The sequence below is a fragment of the Phyllostomus discolor genome, chromosome 3, assembly GCF_004126475.2.
Source record: "Phyllostomus discolor isolate MPI-MPIP mPhyDis1 chromosome 3, mPhyDis1.pri.v3, whole genome shotgun sequence".
NCBI classification, from domain to species: domain Eukaryota; kingdom Metazoa; phylum Chordata; class Mammalia; order Chiroptera; family Phyllostomidae; genus Phyllostomus; species Phyllostomus discolor.
The window spans coordinates 40,065,658-40,092,827 of NC_040905.2; the positions used below are offsets into that span (position 1 = coordinate 40,065,658).

Consider the following 27,170-nt stretch of genomic DNA (forward strand, 5'->3'; position numbering starts at 1 on the left):
GTTTCTCAAACAAAAGTATTTCTTGTCATTGAACCAAAGTCTCCAAAGGTCATGTTTAATCTTTGATTTTTTTATTATGTTAATGTTGTTAGTGCCTAGTTTATCTGCTTTTGTTATCGTCATACAGAGACTTCAGAATTTTTTCCATTCATTTTTACTTGTACTAAAGTAACCAAGCATGATTCATACAATGACTAAAACTATTCAAAAGTAGTTTTGAGTATTTATATTCTGTGAAAATATTTGAGTGTGTTTTATTTAAAGCATATATATACATATACATATATGCTTTAAATAAATATATTTTTAAATAAATAAAATAAAAATATTTAGTTTTATGTTTTTATTCGAACAGTGACCATAGCTATTCAGAAGCATATATGTGCTCTAAAAAATTGTTTAAATAAATAAAATAAAAAATACCTAGTTAAGTTTTTTAAGATTTTATTTATTTAATTTAGAGGGGTAGGTAGAAAGAGTGGGAGAGAAACATCAGTGTGTGGTTGCCTCTTTAGCACCCCCTATTGGGGACCTGACCCACAACCCAGGCTTGTGCCCTGACTGATAAGTGAACCAGTAATCCTTTGGTTCACAGGCTGTTGTTCAGTCCACTGAGCCACACCAGCCAGGGTTTGAATTTCTTTAACAAATATAACTCATAAAGAAAATGATGAGCAACTAATAGTTCGTTCTTCATTATTACAGTAAAATATAGTGGATTTTTTGTTGTTTTCTTTTCTAGTTATGTTCATATCAGATAATGAAAGTTTTAATCCTTCATTGTGGGAAGAACAGAGGAAACAGCGGGCACAAGTGGCATTTGAATGTGATGAAGACAAAGATGAAAGGGAAGCACCTCCCAGGGTGAGTCTGCTGATATTTATTGGTTACTGTATACCCCTGCTATACTGTTCTGGGGGATACAAAGAAATGTATGGTTTCATTCCTTACTTCCAAGGTGCTTGAAGTTTTATTGATTATGTATCATATGAAATTTGAGAACAATATAAAATTATGTGATAACAAACCAGGTTTCATAGTGTATATAAATATAAGAGAAAAACAGATTATTGTTTTCCCCTTTCCTTTCTTTAAGGATTTATTTACATGTATTTTAGGGATAAAGAACTCTGTTATGGCTCCTTTATTTCATTATGGGATTGAGAGTATGTCTCACATGATAGAAGTAGCAAATACCCATTTTTAAGTTACTTAAGGATGTATTTCTTTTCCCCTTATGTAAACTAGCTCAATCCCAGAAAATGACAAGTAGGCCTTTGAAGTGTTTGATTCCCTGCACCTAAGGCCTAATATATATATAAATGTCAGAACCTTATATGTGTCTGGATAAATATCTACCTGGAAAACATATATCTGTTTCAAAGCCAGGTGACAGTGTTGGCAATATCCACTCCATATATTTCGAAGTGAAAGCCTATTAAGAAAAATTTTACAACAATGAAATCTGTAACTGTGACACCTTTGACTATTGATAAAACCATACTTTTGAGTGTAAGTGCTTTCAGATGCCTATCATTTGTTTTCAGTTACACCTATAGCCAGATATTGAATGTAATTAACATGGCTTATACATTAAATTTTGAGCTTGACATTAGAAATAACTACCCATATTTTAAATTTTGCCTATTTTATTTCTCTAGGAAGGAAATTTAAAGAGATACCCAACACCATACCCAGATGAGCTTAAGAATATGGTCAAAACTGTTCAAACCATTGTACATAGATTAAAAGATGAAGAGACTAATGAAGACTCTGGAAAAGATTTGAAACCACATGAAGATCACCAAGTTGTAAATAATGATATGGGTGTGAAGGTGAGACAATTCAGTTCAAAAGAATTGACCAACACCTATCTCAAGTTATTTAAAATTTTAAATAATTGATATAGTGATCCTTTTTGTAAGCACTAAAATGTACTCCCAAATTTAAGGTGGTGATGTCAGCTAACTGAAATAAAACCTGTAACAACAATGAACTCCCTACTTGCTATTATTACCACTTCATTGTGGTTGCAGACTATCAAGGTGGGCACGGGAGTGTCAGCACAACCTTTAAAAAATCATTGCTGGAGCAAAGAAGATAATGAATGTCAGAAAATTTGTGGTAATGGAGATATTCCCCCCTCCCAAGGGAATATTGATTCATTCTACCCGATGCTAATTGTAAATTTAATTGCTATGACTGTTGGCATTTCTTTGGGGTCTTTCAGAAACCTACACAAATCCCTAAATTATGTGTTCCTTTAATGGGTTTTTTTTTATTTCACACTATATCAAATATATCAGAAACAAATTTTATGTCACTAGAGTTGATATACATTTTATAGTGAACAGAAAAAGCAATCTAATCATCCCAAATTTGACCATGGTGAGCTAAGTAACTGAGTCATTAATATCTGTTTCACAACATCTAAAATAAAATGTACTTTCATCTAAATTGTAAAGTTTAATGTGGCTCATGGACCTTTGGGAACCATATGTCCCCACAATGAGCATTTTATCTGAGTACTACAGATTTCCATGTTTACAGTTTCCTTGATTTATCCAGAATAGGAAAAATTTACTTTTAAATTTTCATGTGAACTTTAATACAGTACAAGAACAGTTATAAAGCATGAAGAATATGAATTCTTTATCTTCTCTTTTACTTAGTCTTCAGAAAGTACTACTCCAGTAAGAAACAAAGCTGAGGAAAGAGAAAAGTACATGATGGGAAACTCTGTACAGAAAACCAGTGAACCTGAAGCTGAGATCAGTCCTGGGAATCCACCAGTAACTGCAGATATGAAAGCCTCTGAGAATTTGAAGCATGTTAATCATGATGATGTTTTTGAGGTATGGCTTTATGATTATTCTGGGATGATCATAACTGATAAGAATTTTACATTTTAATGTTCCTAACTGAAGACAAGAAAGACTTGATATTATTAGCAGAAAATATGCTAATGCATTTACCATTGAGAAATTTCATATTTGCTCTATCGCTCATTTACCACTTCAAAATTAAATTTTTGTACCTATTGTACTGAAGTGTTTACAATGTAAATTATATTGTGGTGATTCTATTTCTAGTTCTGTAAAGCAATTACTTCTGTAACTCAACTATGAAAAGGTTGCCGTAAGTATACTTCAGTAATTTGGCTTACCTAAGCATTTATCATTGGTTGTGATTTATTTGTTCCTTGAATATCTGATACTTTTTTTCTTAGAATTTCTTCTAGTTGATTGATGAAAGCTGTAGCTTTTTTTTAAAAAATTGTTTTATTGAGGTGTGTAGAAGTCATATACACAACTCACCCATTTAAATAAAAGATACAATTCAGTGGTCTTTAGTGTTCTAAAAGTTGTGCAGCCGTCACCACAATCACATTGAGAACATTTTTCATTACCCCCAAAATAAAGCCCACACTTGGTACCAATCATCCCATATCCTCTCCATCTCCCTGAGCTTTATGCAACTAGTGATCTGCTTTATCTGCCTTTGTTGATTTGGCTCTTCTTGGCATTTCATGTAAATGTAAGCATACAGTTTGTGGTCTTTTGTGATTGTCTTTTTTCACTTAGTATAATGTCTTCAAGGTTACCCATATCATATCTTGTATCAATACTTTGTCCATTTTTAATGTCTGAGCAGTATTCCATTGTAACGGTGAATAATGGACATTTGGGTTATTTCCACATGTTGGCTATATTGAATAAGGCTGCTATATTGAAAAAACTTGCATGTACAAGTTTTTATGTGTACATATATTGTTTTATACTCTCTTGGGTATACACTTAGGGGAATTGCCGGGTCATATGGTAACTTATGTTTAACTGAGAAGGTGCCATTTTTCTAAAAGGGGTTGTACCATTTTACATTCTACTCATCCACTGCTGCAGATAATAGAAAATGGTTAAATTGTAACTTTTAAAAATGAAATTCTGAAGTGTTTTTGATTTATAGCTTCATTGTCTGGTATCTACTAGCTACATGTAGCTATTTAAATTTAAGTTAAATTAAGTAAATAGAATTAAAAATTGAACTAATCATTTACACTTGCCATGTTTCAAATGCTGGTTGCTGCATCTGGCTAGTTGGTAGCTATCGTGTTGAACCACACAAATCATTTCTATCATTACAGAAAGTTCTATTGGAAATCACTGGTGTATAAAAATACTGATATTGTGGATTTATAATAGCATCTTTATTCTTGAAAACTTAAATGTGTTTAAAGCACATCATCAATCTTCATGGTTATCCTGTGAGCTAGTCTTTATTACAGAAAAAAAAATCCAGGGCTTTTGAATTATTAAATGGAAAACATCATTTAGTATATTATTACATATGTTGAGTCTACTGTAATAGTCTGTGAAAAGGTTACTAGGTTTTTCCCAGTGAATTTATTACTCATTGTAATTTCTGTGTGTAAGGACTATGTTTGGAGATATGGTGGCAGAAAGGAAAAATGAGTACATAAGAATATGATTAAGGTTAGACTGTGTGAAATGTATAAGAAAAGCACTAATACAAGTAGTAAGGTCTATAGAAATTTAGAAAAGAGATTTTCTGGCTACAAAGATTCAAGGATACTTTAAGATGAAGGAGACATTCAACCTTATTTTGAAATATTTCAATTAGCAGAAACAACTGAATGAAGTATGGAAGAATAATGAGAGCAAAAGAATGGTATTTGGAAAATGAAGAAAAGGGCATGTTCCATCTGACTGGATATGTCAGGGGTGACAGTATGAAATACAATTAGTAGAGTAGCTTGGATCCTGATTATGAGACCCTTGAAAGCCATGCTCAGAAGTTTGGACTTCACATTCTGTAGTCTTAGGGGAATCTCTGGAGACTTCTTAGCAGAGCATTACTTGTGGTAGGGCTATGTATTAGAGTTACCTGGCACCAGATACTGAATTCTCCAAGTTCGAGGGCTTAATGAAAAGGCACCCTAGAAATTAGGTGCACGACTGTTTACAAATGTAATGTGTGAATACCACTGCTTATAGGGAATGGAGAAGAGAGAACAATCCTATAACCATGCCTGAATGCAATGATGATACCGTTAACAGAAATAGGGATATTAAGAGAACAAACAGCCTTGGAAGGACAAGGTTGTTTTCAGATAGGTGGAATTTGAAGAAATGACAAGATCAATAGGTAGACATGTTCAGAAGGTAGTTGGACATGTGGATCTTTAGCTTAAATGACAAACAAAAGCTAGATTATAAATTGGAGCATTGTCTACATTAAATATAATCATTGAAGAAAATGTATATCCAGGGGGAAAGAGAAAGGAAAAAATAAGAGCTAACTACAGGAAGATTAAGTGATATGAGCAAAGGAGAAAGGTGAGAGGAGATTAGCAGGCTGCAGTTCCCAGAAGCCTGGGTGTAATATAATTTCATGAAGGAGAAAGTCTGGTCAGCAGTTTAAATGCTGCACTATCAAAGATTAGAACAGACCTTTTGCCCCTCCTTGTCACATTCATTCTGTCATTAAATCCTGTTAATCCCAAAATTCCTGTGAAATTCTTTTTCTCTTTGGCAGACATCACTGCCATTACCTAGGGACAGATGCATTCTTTTTTCTTCAGGACTGTTGTGATGGGGAGATTCCTTTCTGCCAGTGTCTTCCCATACATTTCTTAGTACCAGAGTTACTAGTTTAAAAGATAGTATGATCTTGTGAGTTCCTAGCTTGGCAACCTCCATTTGTGGCCAACACATCCCTGAGTTCATACTCAAAATACGATCATTCACCTTTTCTGTCTGTCTTGCCAGTTCTCCTAAGTTCCAGCTGCATGGAGCTGACTTGCCATACCTTTTCTTATTTCCATCCTTCCTCTACTCAGAATGTCATTCCTCTCTTAACTCACACATCTAGACCAAACCAAATTCATATTATTTATCTGTTCTACTAATTAACTGTCTGTCTTTTCCATCGCAGTATGCAGTCTTGAGCAGGGTTAAAAAACTATGACCCACATCCAGCCCACTACCTGCCTGTTTTTATATGGCTTGCAAGCTAAGAACAGCTTTTATATTATTAAATGGTTGAATAAAAATCAAAAGAAGAATATTTCATGGTGTGAAAAATTAGATGAAATTCAGCTTTACTGGCACACAGTCATGGTCATTTGTTTATGTATAGCCTGTGACTACTTTCGTGCATGCGGCAGAGTTGAGAAGTTCCAGCAGAAAGTGTATCATTCTCGAAGTGTAAACTATTTACTATCTGGCCTTTTCACTGAAAGTTTGCTGATTCTAGTCCATATCTTTATTATGGCACTTATGATACCTAAAAGTCTTAGTACTTTTAACAGAATACCTTTCTAAAACCTTTCAGTTATTTTTATCATATTAACTAGGAATAATTTAATCTGATTTATACCATATACATTATTAAAATATTTTCATTAATAGGTCTTTCTTTCTACCTAATAGCTCTCCATAGTAGGTAACTTAGGACAATTGCCAAATATTAGAGGAAAAAATAATGGAGAATAATATAAAAGTCTGTCTTCAAATTGGGCAAAAATGTCATTAATTCATGTTAGTGAAAGAACACCTTAGTCTTTCTGATTTTTTGGAACCCAGTGATTGATCTCTGGAGCAATAAATTTGAGGATTATGAAGAGATTTTTATTGGAACAGAGTCTTTCAAGGACAGGGATTGTGTTTTTTTATTGCTCTGGCACCTGCTGTAGTACTAGGCACATAGTGATCATTAATACACTTGAATTAAGGTCTGCCCCAGAAAATTATCCCATAGGTGCTTTAGAATACTATTCATAAGTACCAGTTTTATTGGCTTGTCTTTAAAATTATTAAATCATTTACTACTTTTACTCACTACATGTTACTATAAAAAGGTTTCATACATGTTCTTTTCTCTTTAAAGTTCTTAGGACTTAATATTTATTCATTTAAAGAAACCAAAATCTGTTTTCATAAATATTTCGCTCTTTTCTCTTTAAATTAGGAATCTGAGGAACTTTCTTCTGATGAAGAAATGAAAATGGCAGAGATGCGACCACCATTAATTGAAGCCTCCATTAACCAGCCGAAAGTGGTAGCACTGAGTAATAACAAGAAAGGTCAGCTGTTAAAGGGAAGCACTGAGATTAGACATGGGCTGAATAAAATTTATAATTTCTTAGAATAGGTTTCCTTAAATGTCATTAAGTTATTTAAAACACTTTTTAGCAACACTTTTTAAAACATGCCTTTTTGGGGGGGGGAGGTTTTATTTATTTATTTTTAGAGAGCGAGGCAGGGAGAGAGAAAGAGAAGGAGAGAAACATCAATCTGTTGCCTCTAGCACACCCCCATCAGTGGACCTGGCCCACAACCCAGTCACGTACCGGAATTGAACCAGTGACCTTTGGCTTTGCAGAACAACGCCCAACCCACTAAGCCACACCAGTCAGGGCAAACATGCCTTTTTGAAGTCTCTTTTCTCTCTTGTTTTTAAAGGACAATCTACAGGACCTTTTCTCTCCCCTTATGCAGGCCTACTTACAAAGGCATGAACTTGATGGGCGTACAAGCCTAGATTATAATTCTGTTTCTACTACTTATTTGCTATGTGATCCTTGAGGTACCTAATTTTATCCATGTATACATATCTAATTTTACATAAAATGAGGCTAATGGATTTTGTGAATATCAAAAGTACTAGATTACTCAGTGTACTCAGATGTAGCCCAGTACCTAATGTATAATAGATATTTGTTATTACTGTATTTTAACTGTCCCAGAACTTATTTTTAAATCATCCTTCTTTCCAGCCATTCTTTCATTCTTTTATAAAATCTCAGAGTCTTAAAAGTGAAAGGGAACTTGGAGGATATCTATCTCTTCCTTCCCCCACTCCTCCCCACCAGTGCCCTGAACCTCTCTCTGTATTACCTCCACCAAATACTATCCAATCTTTGCCTTTATGGCATTAATGAAACTTGTATATCAGGGGTGGTCCTCAAATAGCTTGTGTTTCATGATGATAATGATGGTGATACTTGTTGAGTACTTTCTAGTTGCTACTTGCTGTATGTTAAATACTTCATGTTCATCTAATTATGACAGTTGTAACATGATACAGTTGGAAGAAGAGGAATATATCTAGGGAAGAATTTAAGTGACATATAGTTTAATGTTATTTTAAAAATTTATAATCTGAGACCCTAACACCTTAAACTTGAAATTAGAGAGCCTTGTGTGCTGCTGTTTTTAACTAGAAACTCAAAACAGACTACCTGAAGTGAAATATTTGGAACAGCAAAAATATCCTTAATTCAGATTCATGTAGTCTCTTTTGACTATGTCTATGTATAATATTCCTATGATTTGGCTAGAATTGAGTTAGTTAAAAATATCCTTTAGGGTGTAAAGATATTGTATTATTGCCCTGGCTGATATGGCTCAGTGGATTGAGTGCCGGCCTGCGAATCAAAGTGTTGCCAGTTCAATTCCCAGTCAGGGCACATGCCTGCATGACCTCCCCATGCCCCACCCTCCTTATTCACTCCGTCTCTCCCCACGTGACTTTTTTGTTTCCCCGGATGAAAAAAAGTCCTCAAAGGGGAAATATTTTGCTGATGTGGAAAAGGTGAAACACAAAAGCATTAAAGGCAGAAGCATTAAAGGACATCAAAATCAACGAGTTCAAAACTGTTTTGAACAGTGGAAAAGAAATCTTGATTAGGTGTATTGCATCAAATAGAGAGTACTTTGAAGGTGACTGAACTTTAAACATGTAAGGATAAATACACAATTTTTTATAAATAAGTTCTGGGTTTTTTTGGTGGTCTCCCCTCGTATGTTGAACCAGGACAATATAAATGCTGTTTGTCATTACTGGGAAATATTTCACACAGATTCTTGGTGACTATTAATGGCTTGAATTTTTTTGTTTGTTTGCTTCAGATGATCCAAAGGACACAGATTCTTTATCAGATGAAGTTACACACAATAGCAATCAGAATAACAGCAACTGTTCTTCTCCATCCCGGATGTCTGATTCAGTTTCTCTTAATACTGACAGTAGTCAAGATACCTCACTCTGCTCTCCAATGAAACAAACTCATATCGGTATTAATTCCAAAAACAGGTTTGTGACTATCTTAACAAAATACTTTATTCATACAATAAATAGAGCTAGAAATATAAATAAATATATATGACCAAAACATAAAGGATCTCACAAATTAATAGTATAGAAGTGGTTCAGGCAGTATATGGTTTCTTCCACCACTTTATTACTGATTATTTAGCTTTTATACATTTCCTTTTAATTTTTTTATTGTTCAGTTATAGTTGTCCCATTTCCCCCCATTACACTCTCCTGCTGTACCTACTCCCACCTCCCACATTCAATCCTCCCACGTCCTCTACCCCCCATTGTCTGTGAGTTCTTTATACATGTTCCTGATTATGTTTTAGATTAGTCTTTTAAGGGGGGAAGAAGAGATTTAAAATATATTCTAATTCTTCTCATTAAAAGGTTGAACAGTTTTACAGTGGTTCTAGTTATTACAACATAAACAGCTTATTTGGAGTAATTCAAGTTGAAAGGAGTATTTTTAGGGTTAGGAATGCAAAATTATTTTTGATGGTTGCAGACAACCGCTGTTCGACTGCAGGTAAGCAGGTCTCCTGTATCCGCCCTCAGCCATGGAGTCTTATGACCTCCGGCAAACTGTTGATCCTCTGGGCCTTAGTGCTGTTTTCTTACCTGCTCTGGGGCCTTGGGCAGGAACTCCACTCCCTGGGTGTGACTGTCCTCATCACCCCATTCCAGTCTGTTTTCTCTTTCCACAGGATTTAAAGATCTTTTTAAAAGTATAACACAGCCTGTGTCCCTCTCTGTTCACATTTAAATCAAATGTATTTAAATTGATGCCATCGATTTAAATATTTTTCATTAGCTCCATATCTTTGGCTTAGGTTTAAATTTGTAGGTCAAAGTCTCTGAAAAAAGACTTAATTCCTACAGGTTGGAATTTAGCTGAAGTTTAAAACAGATACATTATTTGGGCTCTCAAGAGTTTGGTTATCAAAGTAAAACTATCCCATTTTACCTTCATGATAATCTGTCAGGTAGATTGCTTGATAGATTTGGGTTACTACTGAACCCAAAGCTAATTATATGGATATTGCTAAATATTTTTTTTAGAGTTCAATTGTTGTTAAGCTCCAGGTGGCATATTTAAGTCAAATTTTTGTATGTATTGATTTATATTTTTGGAGAAGGAAAATTACTTTGGTACCTTAAAATGAGTTTAGCAGTTAGGTGGTTGTAATTATGATTAATCATTATATCAGTTCTCTGAATTTGAGGCTAAGACCCAGCATGGTAATATATTAATTCTTCAAACCTTTAAGATGTTAAGATAATAATTAATTTGTTAAATAATGAAATTTTACTGATGTTGGGAAGTAGGTTAGTATTTCTTAAGTCATGTTTTTTATGTAATGAAATAAAGGCTAACAAAGGGATACAGCTACACCTTTTTGTATTGTATTCCTAATCATAAGTATTTTATGTCACCTAATGGGAGTATTTGTAAAATATAACTTAAGGACCCAAATATGTTTTCATCATCACCAAATAGAAATAAAATATTTCTATAATTTCGGAATAGCACATTTACAATACTACTTAATATAAAGTGACTTAATATAAAGTCACTTAATGTGATAAATTTAACTTCAGTTTTGATCATTCTTCATGTTTTGTAGAGCTCTGAGCTATTGTTTAATCCTTTAGATAATTTCCTTATCTATATATTTGAATCTAATAACTTAGTTAACATGATAACTGTGGTTAATGTAAGATTTCAGAACTATTTATAGAAATGTTCTGTTCTCTTTACTCAGCTATTCAAGTTATTGGTTCTTTCTCTGTGTATCTCCCCATTTTTCAAGCATTTCATATTTTGGCACATTTGTGAAAAGATGCACCAGAAGAGAATACATAATAAGTCCACTTTTCTTTATTGTTTAGCTCCAACTGTATTGTGACTAAGTGATTTGTGATATTGATGAAAATGTTGATTATACAGTTTTACTTGTCTCCATTTAATATAAATCTCCCATTGCTAAGAAAACTGGGTTTTATGATGTTTTCAATAAAATTATTTTTGTTTTAGGCAAGAAGATGAAAATTTGAATAGCCTTTTACAAAATGGAGATATTTTAAACCATTCCACAGAGGAAAAATTCAAGATTCATGAGAAGAAAGATTTCAACTTACCTGAATATGATTTGAATATTGAAGAGCGATTAGTTCTTATAGAGAAAGGTGTTGACTCAACAGCCACATCTGATGAATCTCACAAATTAGACCATATCAATATGAATCTTAATAAACTTATCATAACTAATGATACATTTCAACCTGAGAGAGTGGAAAGGTCAAAGACACAGGATATATTGCTTGGAACAAGTTTTTTAAACATTAATGCTAAGGGAGAAGATGAGCACTTGGAAAATGGAAACAAGTGTCCTAATCTGGAATGTATAAATAAGGTAAATGGACATTCTGAGGAAACTCCACAGCCTCCCAGGAGGCTTGAACCACATAACACTGATTCTTCTGTTGATATGGGTATTTCCAAAAGTACTGAAGATATCTCCCCTCAGAGAAGTGGGCCAATAGGGTCTGTTGTGAAATCTCATAGCATAACTAATATGGAGACTGGAGAGCTAAAAATATATGACATTCTTAGTGATAATGGACTTCAGCAGCAAAGTACAACAGTTAAAGTCACATCTACTATTGATGGAAAAAATATAGTCAGGAGCAAGTCTGCTACACTTTTGTATGATCAGCCATTGCAAGTATTTACTGGTTCTTCTTCATCTTCTGATTTAATATCAGGTACAAAGGCAGTTTTTAAGTTTGATTCAAATCATAATCCTGAAGAGCCAAGTATAAGAGGCCCCACAACAAGTGGTCTACCATCTACATCTCAGATATATGGGCCTCCACAATATAATATCCAGTACAGTAGCAGTGCTGCAGTTAAGGACCCTTTGTGGCACTCCAAACAAAATCCCCAAATAGATCATGTCAGTTTTCCTTCTCAGCGCCTTTCTAGATCAGACAGCACAGAAAGTCACAGTTACACCAAACATCCCGCCAATATGAATTTCTCTAACCATAACAATATTCGAGCTAATACTGGATACCATTTACATCCAAGACTTGGCCCAGGAAGACATGGGGAAATGTGGGCCATCTCACCAAATGACCGGCTCATTCCTGGAGCAACTCGAAATACAATTCAGCGACAAAGCAGCGTCTCCTCTACAACCTCTGTAAATATTGGTGAGCCAGGTTCCATAAGGAGGGCCCAAATCCCTGAAGGAGATTATGTATCATACAGAGAGTTACATCCAGTGGGAAGAACTCCTCCGATGATGTCAGGATCACAGAGGCCTCTTTCTGCACGAACATACAGCATTGATGGTCCAAACACATCGAGGCCTCAAAGTGCTCGACCCTCTGTTAGTGAAATACCAGAGAGAACTATGTCAGTTAGTGATTTCAATTATTCACGGACTAGCCCTTCAAAAAGACCAAATGCAAGGGTTGGTTCTGAGCATTCTTTATTAGATTCTCCAGGGAAAAGTAAAGTTCCTCATGATTGGCGAGAACAAGTACTGCGACACATTGAGGCCAAAAAGTTAGAAAAGGTAATTAAACATGAATTTTTCATACTCTTCCGTATGAATTTACTGATTTTTATTAAAAACATTTGACATTCTTTGTTTTTAAACAAGGCATAACAAAACACTCTGAATTGTTCAATGTATACCAATATTCTAGGAGTTTTTCCTTGGTACTGACAATAGAGTTCCAAGTTCAGACTTGGCCAGACTCAAAACATTGAGGTGGCAGTATAAGCTCCTTTCCCTTCTCTTACTCCCCACTCTTTTCTAATGGACTTACATTCATAGTATGTATTTGTGTGGGTGTCTCTTGTACCTTGTGCCACACATACTGTAAATAATACATGTGTATCAGTGCATCCCTGTATTTAGCATTTTCTGTCCTGTCATCTGTTAATAATTATGTAAATATGTATACAAAAACAAGCAGTTTATTATATAGTTAACAGAAAAAACAAGTACATTGTAAATGTAAATACTTCATCGAAGATTTTTTCTCCCAGTTACCTGACTAACACCATCACTGGCACAGATGACATCTGGCATGGCATTTACTCTTTTCTGAACTGCATTTCAGCCTATTTGAACTCATCTATCTGGCTTTTCAGTAGTGTGCAGGTGTTTGCTCTTTGAAAGAAGTTAAACAATTTTTAATTAGCCTGTAAAACTGGTGTATTAGTGCCACAGTTCTGTGGCTCAATTGTTTTAAGGCATATTCTTTAAGATTTGGCTTCATACCTCTCAGTGGATTTTACCCAAGAATTATCTTACCTCTGTTTATTAAGTATATGTTTTTCAAATAGCTGAACATATACAACCTTAACTAGTCATTATTTTAAAAAATTCCTTAAGTTGAATTTTTCAGAAATACTTCAAAATATAATTAATACCTCAATTCACATTGAACCTCTGCCTGTAATTAGCTCTGTGCAGTGCTGTTTTCTCAGCATTAAGTAAATGAGCCATTTGTGTTAGGCAACTTTATTCTCATTGGTTGTGTTTCAGCTATAACTGTATATACCATTGTGGTGCTTTAAACTTGTGTGCTTTTTCTAAGGAATTTGGAAATTTCTTAAGCAGAAGCATAATATAGCTGTTTTATAAATAAACTTCTGGCGATCGTGTGGAACTGGATTTGAGGAGGATGAAGCTTTATAGTTAAGTTGATTGAGTTATGAGGCTGTCTAGTCATCCAGAAAACAAACGAGAATGTATCAGTAGAATTGAGACAAAGGAACGAATTTAAGAGGCAGTTCTGACTGTATAGGAATTTACTTCTGCTTGGAATGTTCCTATAATCAGTCATTGAAAAGAGATTAAGCTTAAGATTGGTGCCTTGAATAACTGGCTGTTGGCAGTGCCATTAACTACTGCTGGACTAGAGGAGGAATAGCAGATTTAGAAGAAGTGATGAGTTTATTTATTACTATATTATATTAATATTAGTGACATCTCAGATGGCTATTCTCCCATTACTTTACTGTCTGACGGAGACGTGCCTGGACTTTAGTAAATAGGAAGCAAGTAGCAGTCACCTCATTGTTCATGGTGCCTCTGCTTTTTACACTTAGAAATTTGCATTACAATCACTTGGCACGCACACTGGTAATTTAGAGATGAAAATTAGTTTAGTGAAACTAAGAAATGCACAGAGCAACATGATTTACACTCCAAACTTGAAGCGTTGATTGACAGTGGTGAAGAGTGATGGGAGATCTCCTTTTGCTCCTCTGTGATTCTCCCTTCCTCCCCCAAACATGCCTCTGGTGGCATGGTGGACATTTAAAAAGATTATTCAGGGGACTTCACAATGCCTGTGCTACCTCTAGGGGTAAGTCCCCAGTTGCTACTTTGCCCAGCTGAGAGTTTAGAAATAATAACATAAACATATGTTACTGACCCTTACTCAGTGACACCCCTCCAGCCCAACAAACTACCTGGAATCTAAACATATAAAATAGCTTTTACCTCCAAAATCTCAAGACTTACAAATAAAACTTAACATTGAAAATGAATAAAAATTTTTATTTCAAAGTTAAATTATTACTAATGTCAGCATTTGCTAATATTACTTACTATATTTAAAACACCCCCAATAAGAAGCACTCAACCAAGTATGATTTAAAATAAGAACATGATAACTTTTATGTCACTTGCTATTTTACAACTATTGGTATGTACCGTACAACAGTGCTCAGAACATATGCCTAACACTTAATTGAACTCTCCACAATGTGTTGATGTGTTGTGATGGAGTGCCATTTTATATGGATGTCTGTGCACAAGCCTGAATTTAAAACCAGACCTATTCTCAGCTCCAGGCTTCTTAGTCATTTTGAAATATTTACAAAATGTTGTATATGTTCGAAGATGACAGAATAGGCTTTGTTTCAGATCTGCATATTCTTAAGGTCAGTCAGTCCACTCACATTAACATGTTTAAAACATGGGTATATATAATTTTGTGTATAATGTCTTCATTTTTACCTCCTAATCAGATGTTTATGGAATCTCTGCATTGCCTCTGCCAAATCCTTGTTCCTACTGAAATGGTTTGGAAAAGTGTGGGCTATTGAGTTCAGCTTTTTATTTAGTCATTACTTTAGAATACACAAAATAACTAAAAGTGTACTTTGTAATTTTATATATCTTTTTCATTCTAGAATGTTATATTAATGTTTCTTAATAGTACACATCAACTTCATAGTCTGGACAAGTTCTGTATTTCCAGAGAATAACATAGAAGTGTTTATTACAGCATTTTCGTAAGTCTTAATTACAAGCCATGCTCAAAATGTGGTTTCTCTCACTTCAACCATCAGACCCTCAATATTCAGGGACATGACAAAAAGCATATGCCCGAAAGAACAGCAGCCTAAGTGCTCATCAGTAGATGAGTGAATAAAAAAACTGTGGTCATTTATACAATTGAATCGTATGTGGCTGTAAAAAAGAAGGAAATCTTACCTTTTGCAACAGCATGGGTGGACCTAGAATATACTATGCTAAGTGAAATAAGCCTGGCAATGAAAGACAAATAGCATATGATCTCACTTTATTTGTAGAATCTAATGAACAAAATAAACTGAGGAACAAAATAGAAGCAGAGGCATGGATACATGGAACAGACAGATGTCAGAAGAGGGGATGTAGGGTTGGATGAAAAAAGGTGAAGGGATTAAGTATTTTACACACACACACAACAGTGTGACGGTGGCCAGAGAGAAAGGGGGCTGAGCATAGGTAGAGGCCAGCTTTTGCTGGTGGGGAAAGAGACTTTGGGGCAGTGGGCAGCAAAGCAGTGTGCAGGTGATGTTTTATTGAGTGTACACTTGAAACCTGTATGGTTTAACAAGTTTGGAATAAACAAACAAGTAATGAGAATCAGGCAGTGCATTCATTAAGGTACATTTTTCACAGACAGCTATAGGATTAATGATTAGACATTTATATAAATGAAATATTTGGAAGGATTCCCTCAGTGGTTCTTCAGGTTTAAGCAGCAAAAGGCACTAACTCCTAAGATACAATAATCTTCAGTATCTACTAGATAGGAAGTTTTTATATATTCACTTTTTAGTTTTTGTTTTTATTCTGGTAATTATAGAGCGGTGAAAGCCTTTTAAATGTTATATCCTAAAATTGTGTTTATATTAAACTTCTCCCTAATGTTGAGGCTTTTTTCTAAATGCGGAAGATAATTTTTAGCAATTGCAGTGACTAAGATCCTGGCATATATTGCATATATTTTGTGCTATATTACGTATTTACACTCTGCATTTCTTTAATAATAAGACAATTCCCATAAAATGAACCAGACTCTCTAGAAATCCATTTGACTTAGAAATAACTGGTGGTTGGTAAAATTTATCTTTATAGAGGAATTAGTTTGTGTTCCATGTTATAACTGTATGTGCAGATACCTCTGGGTGTGACATCAGGTCCTATTTTCTGATGAACTTTTAATAAGATATGTCATAAGTAAAGGAAATAATAGCATAAAGGCATATATATGTGTGTACTTTCTTTGGTGTTTAAACTTGAATAGTTGGATTACCTGTAATTTCTATGTGTATATGCATGTTGTTATGTAACTATGTGGGAAAATAGTGCTGTTTTCTTTCAGTGGCACTGAAAATCCCATATTGCATCATATTTCTGTGTGGTATTGGGCTTATAAATACATCTATGTACATAACATGTCTTGTGAATTTTGCATGCTACGCTAATCTCTGTTAAATCTGTCCCCTCTTTATTCAGAGCATGCTGTCAAGGTCCTTTAATTCCAATTTCACTGCTGTAAGCAACTGTCACTATGGCAGCTCTAGGGATCTGCATGGCAGCCAAGGTAGTCTTGCCTTGAGTGTTGCAGACGGAAGAGGTTCTGGTGGGCACATTTTTCGAGTGAGTACCTGTAGTAGACAAGTACTTTGAGTACATAGAAGGGAAGTAAACCTCACATTTTAATGTTTTAATATTTCTAGAAAATAAAATTTACTGTGGGTTTGGTATCTTGATTACCTCCCAGCTCCACCATGGCTTAGTGCTGAAACTTGCTGCAAAGCTGATTTTAGTCTTTATCACTTAAGTTTCTGTGGTCATAACAAAGGAGGTAGTCAACTCTTTTTGTGTAAGAAAGGGTGAGGAATAGAAATAACCGAGAGGTTTTTAAAAAATTATTCTTTGCAGTATCTTTCTCTTAAAATTAGCTTGCTCTCCCCAAATACAGAGGACTTGTGGGGAAGAGTGATTTTCACTTCAGTGATTGAATATTGGCCAATAAAAAGCACTAAGAACTTAGTAGAACTAAGTTTAATCATAATTTGCTAAATACTATTAAATGTGAGGCTGGAGAAAATGTAATAAGTACCGATAAAAAGGCAAAACTCAAATTCTTTATTACCACATTTCAGCCATAGTCATTAGGAGTGATGAAGAAAGGCTTATTTTAATGAAAGTTAAGGATAAGGTATAAGAATAGGAGAGAAGGGAAAAGAACAGAACAGCTCTGATATGGCTCTGTTTTAAGATTTTCCTTTCATAACAACTTGAGGTAGAGGCATAGCCTCCAAATATTTCCTCTGCCCCTCCCCTATCCTGAAAAGACTTATCTTCCCCTATAACCCTACTTTATCCCCTCCTCAGTTTTCTTTCCACAAGACTGCTTACTTCCGGGTCCTTTTCTTTTTTCCTGATCATTCACTGCCCCTCCTTTCCCCCACCCTTTAATACACTCCTGGCTTTGCTCTGTTGTGTTCTAGGATAGGAGCAGTTTCTTGATTTGTTTTGCTGTGTGTATCACCCATCTTGCTCTGCCTTCTGTCACCTGCCACCTCTTGGTTCTATGTTATGTTACAGTGGCAGCAATCATTTTGTAATTTACCAGAATGAAACAGATTGAGAGAGAGGGGTGATGACTATTAAGCCCTGAATTTCTGGCGCTATTCCAATGGAAGCCACAGAGCAAAGTCCAGGGGGTTTTATTAACTCAAGGGTAATTTTATAGTCATCTGGAACAATTATTCTTTACAAATTCTTACATAGTAATATTTTTTGCTTGTTAATTACTCTTAAATTCAGAGCCTTTGACTCTGTTGCATTTTACTTTTTAATTCATAATATGCTTGTTCTTTTAAAGACTAGATAAACACAGTTGTACATTGAGGCTTGAGTTTAAACTTCAAGCTATGAGCTAAGTTGATTTTTATGCATTTTGAAAGGACATCTCAAAAATGAAGAAGGAAAATAAAAGTTTTCCTTGAATAAATACACAAAATTTGATCAAACCACATCTAAAAATCCTAAGCCATGGTTTGAACTAGCAGCTAACTGTACACGATAGAACTGTTGCAGATACATTTTCTAAGATTATGTTATAAACTGTTAGGTTTATATGTATCCTGTGGGATAGCCTAATGAAATAGATTTCAGATTATTTTTCAACATGATAGTGTAATTTGCATATCTGTGTTGCTAGTGTCATACTGTTTTGAAAGTAATAATAGTGCTACTTAACACTGTCTACTTTTCCAAAATATAACAATGTGTTTAGAGCTAAATTAAAATGAAAAATTTAGGAATCTTACATCTCACCATATTTATAAGAAATGTACAGAAATAATGAGATCTGTTTTCTATCTAAAGCTATCAGTGTGTTAAATTACAAGGATATTACCTGACATATAAAAATAGGAATCCTAGTTAGTTAATTTTAAAAGCATTTCACCAAACCAGTGCTTTTGAAAACATAGCTAATATTAGTATGATAGAATTAAAATAAGCTAAAGTAAGTTATATAACTGTGTGTTTATTGGTTTTGTTCATCATTTAAAAGAAAATCCTTGGTGAGACTGTCCTGTTAAAAGAACATCAGTTAATTTCTTACCCCCCCCCCAAAAAAAACCTTTTTGTGTTGCTCAACAGGTACAAATTTCAGTGGCTCTTAAAATTTGGGACTTTTAACTAGGATTAAAAATGTTGCTGAAAGTGTTAAAAGCTAGGTATTATTGTAAATAAAACTAAAAGCATTATAAAGAAATAGCTTAACAGTATATATCTGTATAAACTTTTTATATATTGTAAAAACAAACATTTGCCATTAACTTTGGAATATGGTTAAAAGTCCTAATTTCCCCCCCCAGTATTACTGAAATATAATGACATAACATTGTATTAATTCAGGGTGTGCATCATGATGATTTGATATATGTGCATATTGCAAAATGATTATCATAATAAACTTAGTTAACATTTGTCACAAAAATTCTAAGATTGATGGCAGTTGTGATGATAATGTTTTATTTGGTTCTTCGTCTTTCTCTTACCTAGCACTGTTTTTTTCTAATCTCCTCTCACATGTCAGCATCATTTTGGTTGCACATTTTAGAGATCATTATTTGCTTACTTTTTATTGTCCCCTAATTCAAAGCCTCCCCAAACATCCTGTTTAGGAGATCCTTGTCTGAGTGATACATTCATTTCAGGACAGCACAACTACTCGTCAGCTGCACTCAGTCACGGAGATGCTCCTTCAGACAGCTTGAAAGCGGGTGTTCAGGAAATGAATGAAGTAGTAGCTTGAGCTACTATGTGTTGTGGCTTTTGAACTAGAAAGAGCATAGATGCTTTAACACTGAAAATACTTTTTTGAGAACTTTCCTCCTTGCTTAGTAAGGATTTATTTTTTAAACAATTGAGAAATAGAATTGCATTCTGCTAATTTTCAGTTTATTCCATGATTTTTCCCCACATTGGAGGCTCATTTTAGTGTAATTTTGGGGGGGGTTCTTTTTTGGATTTCTGTACTATCACCAACTTATTATTTGTATCGAAAGGATTTTGGCATTCCTAATAAACCTATTTGGAGAGTTAGATAAACCTATCTTAAATTCTTCATTTCAGGATGTTTTACTATTACTCAAGGCATTTTAAAATACTTTACATGTAATTAGAGATCACTAATTAAAAATGTAAATAGAGTCCTGACTGGTGTGCTCAGTTGGTTGGGCATCGTCTCACAAAGTGAAAGGTCACAGTTTGATTCCCGGTCAGGGTACGTGCCTAGGTTGTGGATTCAACCAGTCCCTGGTTGGGGCTCATGTGAGAGGCAACCGATTGATGTTTCTCTCTCTCACATTGGTGTTTCTCTCCCTTTCCTTCTTCTTCCCTTCCCCTCTCTAAATATAAAATCTTTTTTAAAAAGTAATATAATTAAAAGACTTTATGTGGTAGAATAGATGGTGATTTTGTTCTTAATACTTTTATAACTAAGGCATTCCATATTCTAGTATAATCAGATATAATTATGAAGTGTAGTTGTGGATCATGTATAAACTTCCACATTGTTCTTGAGAATAGGAACCCAGCCACATAAAATTTAATTCCATACATGTCTTTTTGGGGGGGGGGGTGTCTTTTTGTTAAGCTCTGTTACCCAGTTTCTTTTTCTTCCTAATATCCGTTTTATAGTTTTAGTTACCGAGCTTGTTTTATGCTTTTTATTGTCCTGAGCCAACTGTGTATCAAAGCTTAATATATTCCGGGGATATGTTTAGCATTGATGTAGAATGTCAGGCACAGACAAGTATCTAGGTGGCAGGAAGTCTTAAGAATAGGTCAGAAGTAATTATTGTCTGGAGAAAAGCATTGAATTTGCACATAGGAAAAAATTGTATAAATACAGAGAAAAACAAGTGCTGTCTACAGAGTCGTGCATAAGTAATAAAATAACAGCACAATCACTTAAGTATTCCTGGGCAGATTAATTGCTTCAAATTTACAGTGATCAAGTAGTAAATGCCCAAGGAGAGAATGTCAGGGAGCAATAACACCTTTGTGCCAGCATTCTCTCTGTGGAAAAACACCTATGTATGTTTCAGACTTCATATTTAACTGACTTTTCAAGTATAACACAGTGAAAAAGAAGACTACTTTAAGAAGTGAAAATCCTTTTTACCGAAGGCAAACAATTTTGTATCTTTCCACAAGGTTTGCAAAGAAAAATTCTTTTTTTTTTAATTTTATTTTAATCATTGTTCCAGTACCAAATTTTCTACTTTTGAATAATTTTAGAGAAATGGGGTTCAAGTATTTCCCTTACAATTTTTCATGATTTCCTTGTGGATCAGGTAAACTTTTATTAATAATCAACAGTGATGTTTTAAATGAATAGCTTAAATATATTTCCTTTTCAATAAAAAAAAATCTATTCATACATAAATATTCATAATACAGATGCAACCTTATTTATCATATTCCTCACTAACAGAATAAGCTACTTGCCACATTTCTACAAAGGTATTTTTAAGTTTAAAGTTCAGATACAATCTGTAAAAAATGAAAGGAGTTATAACCAGGATAATTCTTTGACAACAAAATAATCTCAAGATTTTTGTTTAACTTGTGAAAAATAAACTAGAATCTCAGTTTAACTTTTGTGGTTAATATTCTATAAAAATAATATTTAGAGAGTTTAAAAATTGCTGGTACACATAATGAGAAATAAATCAGTTTCCAACTACATAGCTGAATTGGCTTGTTAATTCTGGAAAGGAATACATAAAGGTAGAAAAGATATAATCAGATTGGGAAAAAAATTCTACCAAGAAATTACTTTTGTTTTAATGAAAAACATGAGTAAATGCATGTTTTGTGCAAATGTGAGAGATTTAGTATAGGAAAACGTACTCTTTTAATGGATTAACTGAAGTTTTAAATTTTGGCATACTGTTTACCATTTTAACATTTGGATATATGAGAATAATAGGTACATTTATATCAGACAGAAAATTAATAATTTTAAATGTAGATATGACTTTCATTTGAATGAAACCTTTAAAGAGTGTATCTATCATCAATCAGGCAAGTTTAGAATTAAAACATTAATGGCTTTTTAATTTTAAAAGTGTGAAATTAGAATAAATAGGGTAAGTGGCATGGTACTTTGTGATTTAGAATGTTAAACTCTAGTGCTTTTAAAATGCTCCAAGAAGAAAATCCAAATATTTGTAATAAGACATTATTATTGGTCATTTTAAGACACTTCATGTTTTTCTTAGATGCCTTTGAGTAATGGACAGATGGGCCAGCCTCTCATGCCTCAGGCAAATTATAGTCAAATACATCACCCCCTTCCTCAGGCATCTGTGGCAAGGCATCCCTCTAGAGAACAACTAATTGATTACTTGATGCTGAAAGTGGCCCACCAGCCTCCATATACACAGCCCCATTGTTCTCCTAGACAAGGCCATGAACTGGCAAGGCAAGAGGTAAGAATAATCAAGAATATTTGAAATATGAGACTAAGCTTTTAATGTATTTTATAGGTTATTTAATTATTAGCAGTGAATCCATATAGAATTTTAACAGGGTTTTTTTTTTTGGTTACCATTTTGTGTTTAAGGATTTGGTTTCCTATTCAGTTTGTAAGATGTTGAAGTCGGTGGTTTAATTTAACTGTGATTTCACTTCTACCCAATTTTCATTAATTGATGTAGGATGTTGTGTTTTAGGCATGATATTTTTTCCTTAAGGTGGGTATTTTTCCCAAACTAGTTGATTATACTCTGGTAATCAGACCTTTAAGAATATAAATAGTAATCCATTAAACTTGAATTGGCATATTATGGTTTGCTATTGTTATTTGACACTCAGCTTTTGAAACTTGACTGTAATCTCCAAACTACTTTGAGATTTAAATCTTACAAAGTACTTTTTTAAAAAGTTATAGTCATATATTTTGATAGGTTATTGATAAAATGATATTGTTAGAAACTTAGGTAGAGAACAAATGGTTTATTCATTTTGCAACTATGAAATGCCCAGTAGACAGATATACTTTGTAATATAGATGTTTTACAAAGGGAAACTAATAATAAAGTACATGTTTTATGTGTTTGCTGTATGTCTTTATATCAATGATGTCTAAAAAATACAATAGGGTCACCATTAATTGGTTGCCTGTCCTCATAACAGTAATAGATTAAGTTAGGAGCTTTGCTTTATAATCCCAGCTGCGCCTTTTAACTCACTAACTCATTAACATAGTATTCCATGTCATAGTTTCACTTCATCTGCCCAAATACTCATTTGAGATGAATCCTTATATAGGTATGTTCTTCGAACTTAATTTTCTGATATTTAACTGTGAGTGGTATTGTGTTGCAACTTTTTTCATAATAGTGGTAATGATTTATTTTATTTTCATATTAACTCAGATTCGAGTGAGAGTTGAAAAAGATCCAGAACTTGGATTTAGCATATCAGGAGGTGTTGGTGGAAGAGGAAACCCATTCAAACCTGATGATGATGTGAGTTTTATTTATATATCATTTGAAATACCCATACCCACCCACCCAATACCCACTATAAAGTTTTATTCACCAAGTTAATACCTCTTATACATGAGTAAAACTCTAGCAGCTATTTCTGTAAATCTAGACAGACCACCTATTGATTTTTCTATTGTTCAGCTTTTTGTTTTGAAATGTAATCTGTTCAAATTAATTGAGGGATACAAATTTAACCAAAAAATTTAAACATGCCTCATATTGTAATTTTTAATTTTGTTACTATTTTTGTGCATCTATAGAAGTAACTTTAACAGTAATCACTATACTGATGTCAAAATTACCAGAGGCAAAAATAAAAATAAAATTACATGGTTGGCTGTCACAATGTTTTCAGAGAAGAGAAGGAAAAAACCTGGACCATGATTCAAATATTTGCATATTGAGAAAGAAAGATTGCTTTGTGGTGCTGTTACTTAGGCATACTGCTTCCTATTCAGTGATATTTTTTTGTTGTTGTTATTAAAGGGTATATTTGTAACAAGGGTACAGCCCGAAGGACCAGCATCAAAATTACTGCAACCAGGTGATAAAATTATCCAGGTAACTAAGATATATCTTTTTATTATTTTCTTTATTTTTCATTTTATAACTGATTTGCCTCCTCATTAAGAAATTATTAAATGACATTTTATAAAAATACTGTTTTGCAATATATAAGGCACACCCATGTTTTTCTGTGCATTATACGTGGGATTATTATACCCTGTGGTTTGTAATCATTATACCTATGTATAATGCTCATCCTTACTCTTCCCTCAAAAATTTGGGCAAAAAAAGTGTGCATTATACATGGCACAACACAGTAAGCATTTTATGAAGTTTATCTTCACATATGTGTGTATGGAAATGGTGATATTTCTTACAGGCTACTCTCTAGTGCTTTCACAGTTTAAAATATTTCTGCCTTGTACTCTGAAAAATCTTACTGATATTTTTAAATACATGTTTGATATATTTTAGCATTTTATTGAAGTTCTGGAATGTTAACTTCTCTAAAATGAGGTGATGAAAGAGTCTTTCTTGTGGCCTTGGCCAGGGTGGCTCAGCAGGTTGGAGCACCATTTCATACACCAATATGTTAGGGCAGGGGTGTCAAACTCATTTTCACCAGGGGCCACATCAGCCTCGTGGTTGTCTTCAAAGAGCAGAAATACTTTTAGGACTATATAAATGTAACTACTCCTTAACTGTTAAGGAGTTGAAATTACATTAGGCCCTTTGAAGGCAACTACAAGGCTGATGTGGCCCCTGTGAAAATGAGTTTGACACCCTTGGGTTAGAAATACAGTTCCTGGTCAGGGCACATACCTGGGTTGCAGGTTTGATCCCTGCTCAGGGTGTTTATGGGAGGCAGCCGACTGATGTTTCTCTCTCACATTGATGTTTCTTTCTCTTTCTCTCCCTCTCTCTGCTCCCTTCCTTTCTCTCTAAAATCAATAAACATTTTTAAAAATATTTTTAATTAAAAAAGGAATCTTCGGGTTATGACAAAGGAGTTAATTCATAGAAGTACTTGAATTGTGTATCTTGTATACAGTAAGGCCTCAATAAATATTTAGCCTAAGTTGTAAGAAGTGTAGTATTCTTGATCTGTTATCCTGGCAACTTGGTAGCTTCAGTTGCACAGTAGTGCATACGCAGACCACCCTGTCTGATGACACTGTCTTTAACAAGTACTTCCTGGCATTGGCCGCTACAATAGGAGTCATCTGAAAATACAGGTTCCTGAATCTCACCTTCAGAGATTTTATTTTAGGGCCCAGGAGCCTAGATTAAATTGTCAAAATCATTCTTATTTTCTGCTAGATTTCACTACCTGATAAAAACTTAAATGCCCCAGTGCAAATAAATTACTCTGAAATGTTTTTCTTAAAATAATTTTCTTCTTTCTTCTAGGCTAATGGCTACAGTTTTATCAATATTGAACATGGACAAGCGGTGTCCTTGCTAAAAACTTTCCAGAACACAGTAGAACTCATCATTGTACGAGAGATTTCTTCATAAGAACTATGGGGGGAAAAAAGGGAGAGAAGACAGCAAGATTTATTAGAAGATACTTGCAGGGGAAATTGATATTTTGACTATTTTTATATATAAAGAACTCAAAAAATCATGTTCAAATTTGTACATTAATGAAATAATGGAACTTGTGACTAGAGGGAAAGAACCACTGTACAGTATATAGGGAAGACTGTTGAACTCAAACCATATAAAACTTCTGGTTAGGTTTTTAAAAACATAGCAATCAAGGCTACAAAAACACATGTATGTTGTTTTTGTATAGACTGTAGGTTTATTTTTGGATTTCATATACATGACTGAACTCTGTACAAGGCTCTAGTTGGCCTTGATTGTAGCCCAGAGGCGGATGGCAGAGCTATCTCGTAGCTTTTATGCCCTTATTTTTATTCAACTGATATTAATGTTTTTCTGCTGAAACTACTTTTTTTTATGTGGGCAAGAGATTTGAAGTGTTGGCTTTTGCTATGTGAATATTGAATTGCAGAGTGAGTAGGTGAAGGTGGTGCTGGTGGGATCACTTTCCAAGGCCTGATTCAAACAGTTAATTCTTATAAAAATTTGAAAGCAAAGAATGAAAAAGCAGCAATCTGTTAATGTGTTTTTATTAATAGAATAATGCAATAAAAATGTAATGTCTTTTTAAAGAAATAAAAAAGACAATAATTGCATTTTATGAGCGCTACATGATCTTTTCTTATCAGAGCCATTAACAATACATTTGCTACTGGTGATTTGGTTTTTAATTTTTTTTTAGTCACAGGAATTTTTTAACTGTTCTGTAGATGTATGTCCATGATTTTTCTGTGATACACAAATACCTTGATTTTGTTTTTTTGCAAATGGTGATATTTGCAATTTGTTTTATAATTAGTACTCCATTTTAATGTTAATTTATGATTTTTATTTTAAGCAGCAAATGAAACTAAAATGGCCAGTTTTAAGATTGTGTTGCTATGGTGCAAAATGTAAGAAGATTTAGGAGAGCCTCTTGATTTCGTTTGGCCTACATTGCCTTGGTAAAGTAAAAGGAAACAGCACGCATGGCGCTAGGAAACCAAAGCAAGTCTGTGAAACTGGCACAGTGATAGAGAATTGCTGTGGGGAGTTGTAGAGCAAGGGACGGGTCCTTGGGGCCTGCCAGTGTGTGAAAGTGTGTTCCAATAAAGGGCTGTTTCTACAGGTAACATTAAATGTGAACTCGATGCTTCAGAGTCTTTAAAGGGTTTCTACATGTATCAGTGTAGTAGTGTTTTACCGCCAACTGCCTTTGTTCTCGTTAGTGTAAGAAATATTTGGTAAAGGCTTATTAATTTTGTTTATCTAAATAAAATTTTGTTTTTGTCTGTCTATAATCAAATAAAAATTGAGTAACATGCAATGGTAAGAATAAATGCATGGTTATTTGGACCATAAAAAGTGCCATAGAAGACCAATAACTGTTTTTAGTTGAGGCTAGTGTGGAGCCTTTCATTAGAGCAATATCCAGTTATTGCAATTCATTTTTAATAAGAAATTCAATTTTGGAATTTTTAATCTGTTATCCTTTGTTTTTCAACCTTGTTTAAATAAGATTTTTATAGGACTAGCAAAAACAGTAATTGATATTATTTTTGCA

The 27,170-nt window shown here is 34.0% G+C and overlaps 1 protein-coding gene across 10 annotated transcripts in view; it reads left to right on the top strand.

The window, feature by feature from the left end:
- Nucleotides 1-26,956, top strand: part of ERBIN (erbb2 interacting protein) — a 117,256-nt gene extending 90,300 nt beyond the window's left edge. For 2 of the 10 annotated variants that reach the window (XM_036020346.1, XM_036020345.1), the window contains exons 15-25: nt 743-864; nt 1,662-1,835; nt 2,673-2,855; nt 6,991-7,105; nt 8,934-9,117; nt 11,159-12,707; nt 16,944-17,087; nt 22,241-22,450; nt 23,399-23,491; nt 23,999-24,073; nt 25,430-25,537. In XM_036020346.1, the coding sequence (XP_035876239.1) occupies nt 743-864; nt 1,662-1,835; nt 2,673-2,855; nt 6,991-7,105; nt 8,934-9,117; nt 11,159-12,707; nt 16,944-17,087; nt 22,241-22,450; nt 23,399-23,491; nt 23,999-24,073; nt 25,430-25,537 (2,957 nt within the window). Of the gene's footprint in view, nt 1-742; nt 865-1,661; nt 1,836-2,672; nt 2,856-6,990; nt 7,106-8,933; nt 9,118-11,158; nt 12,708-16,943; nt 17,088-19,611; nt 19,729-22,240; nt 22,451-23,398; nt 23,492-23,998; nt 24,074-25,429 lie in introns of all 10 variants that reach the window. The other 8 variants (XM_036020351.1, XM_028510176.2, XM_036020344.1 and 5 more) reach the window with 8 other exon arrangements.
- Nucleotides 26,957-27,170: the final 214 nt, after the last annotated feature.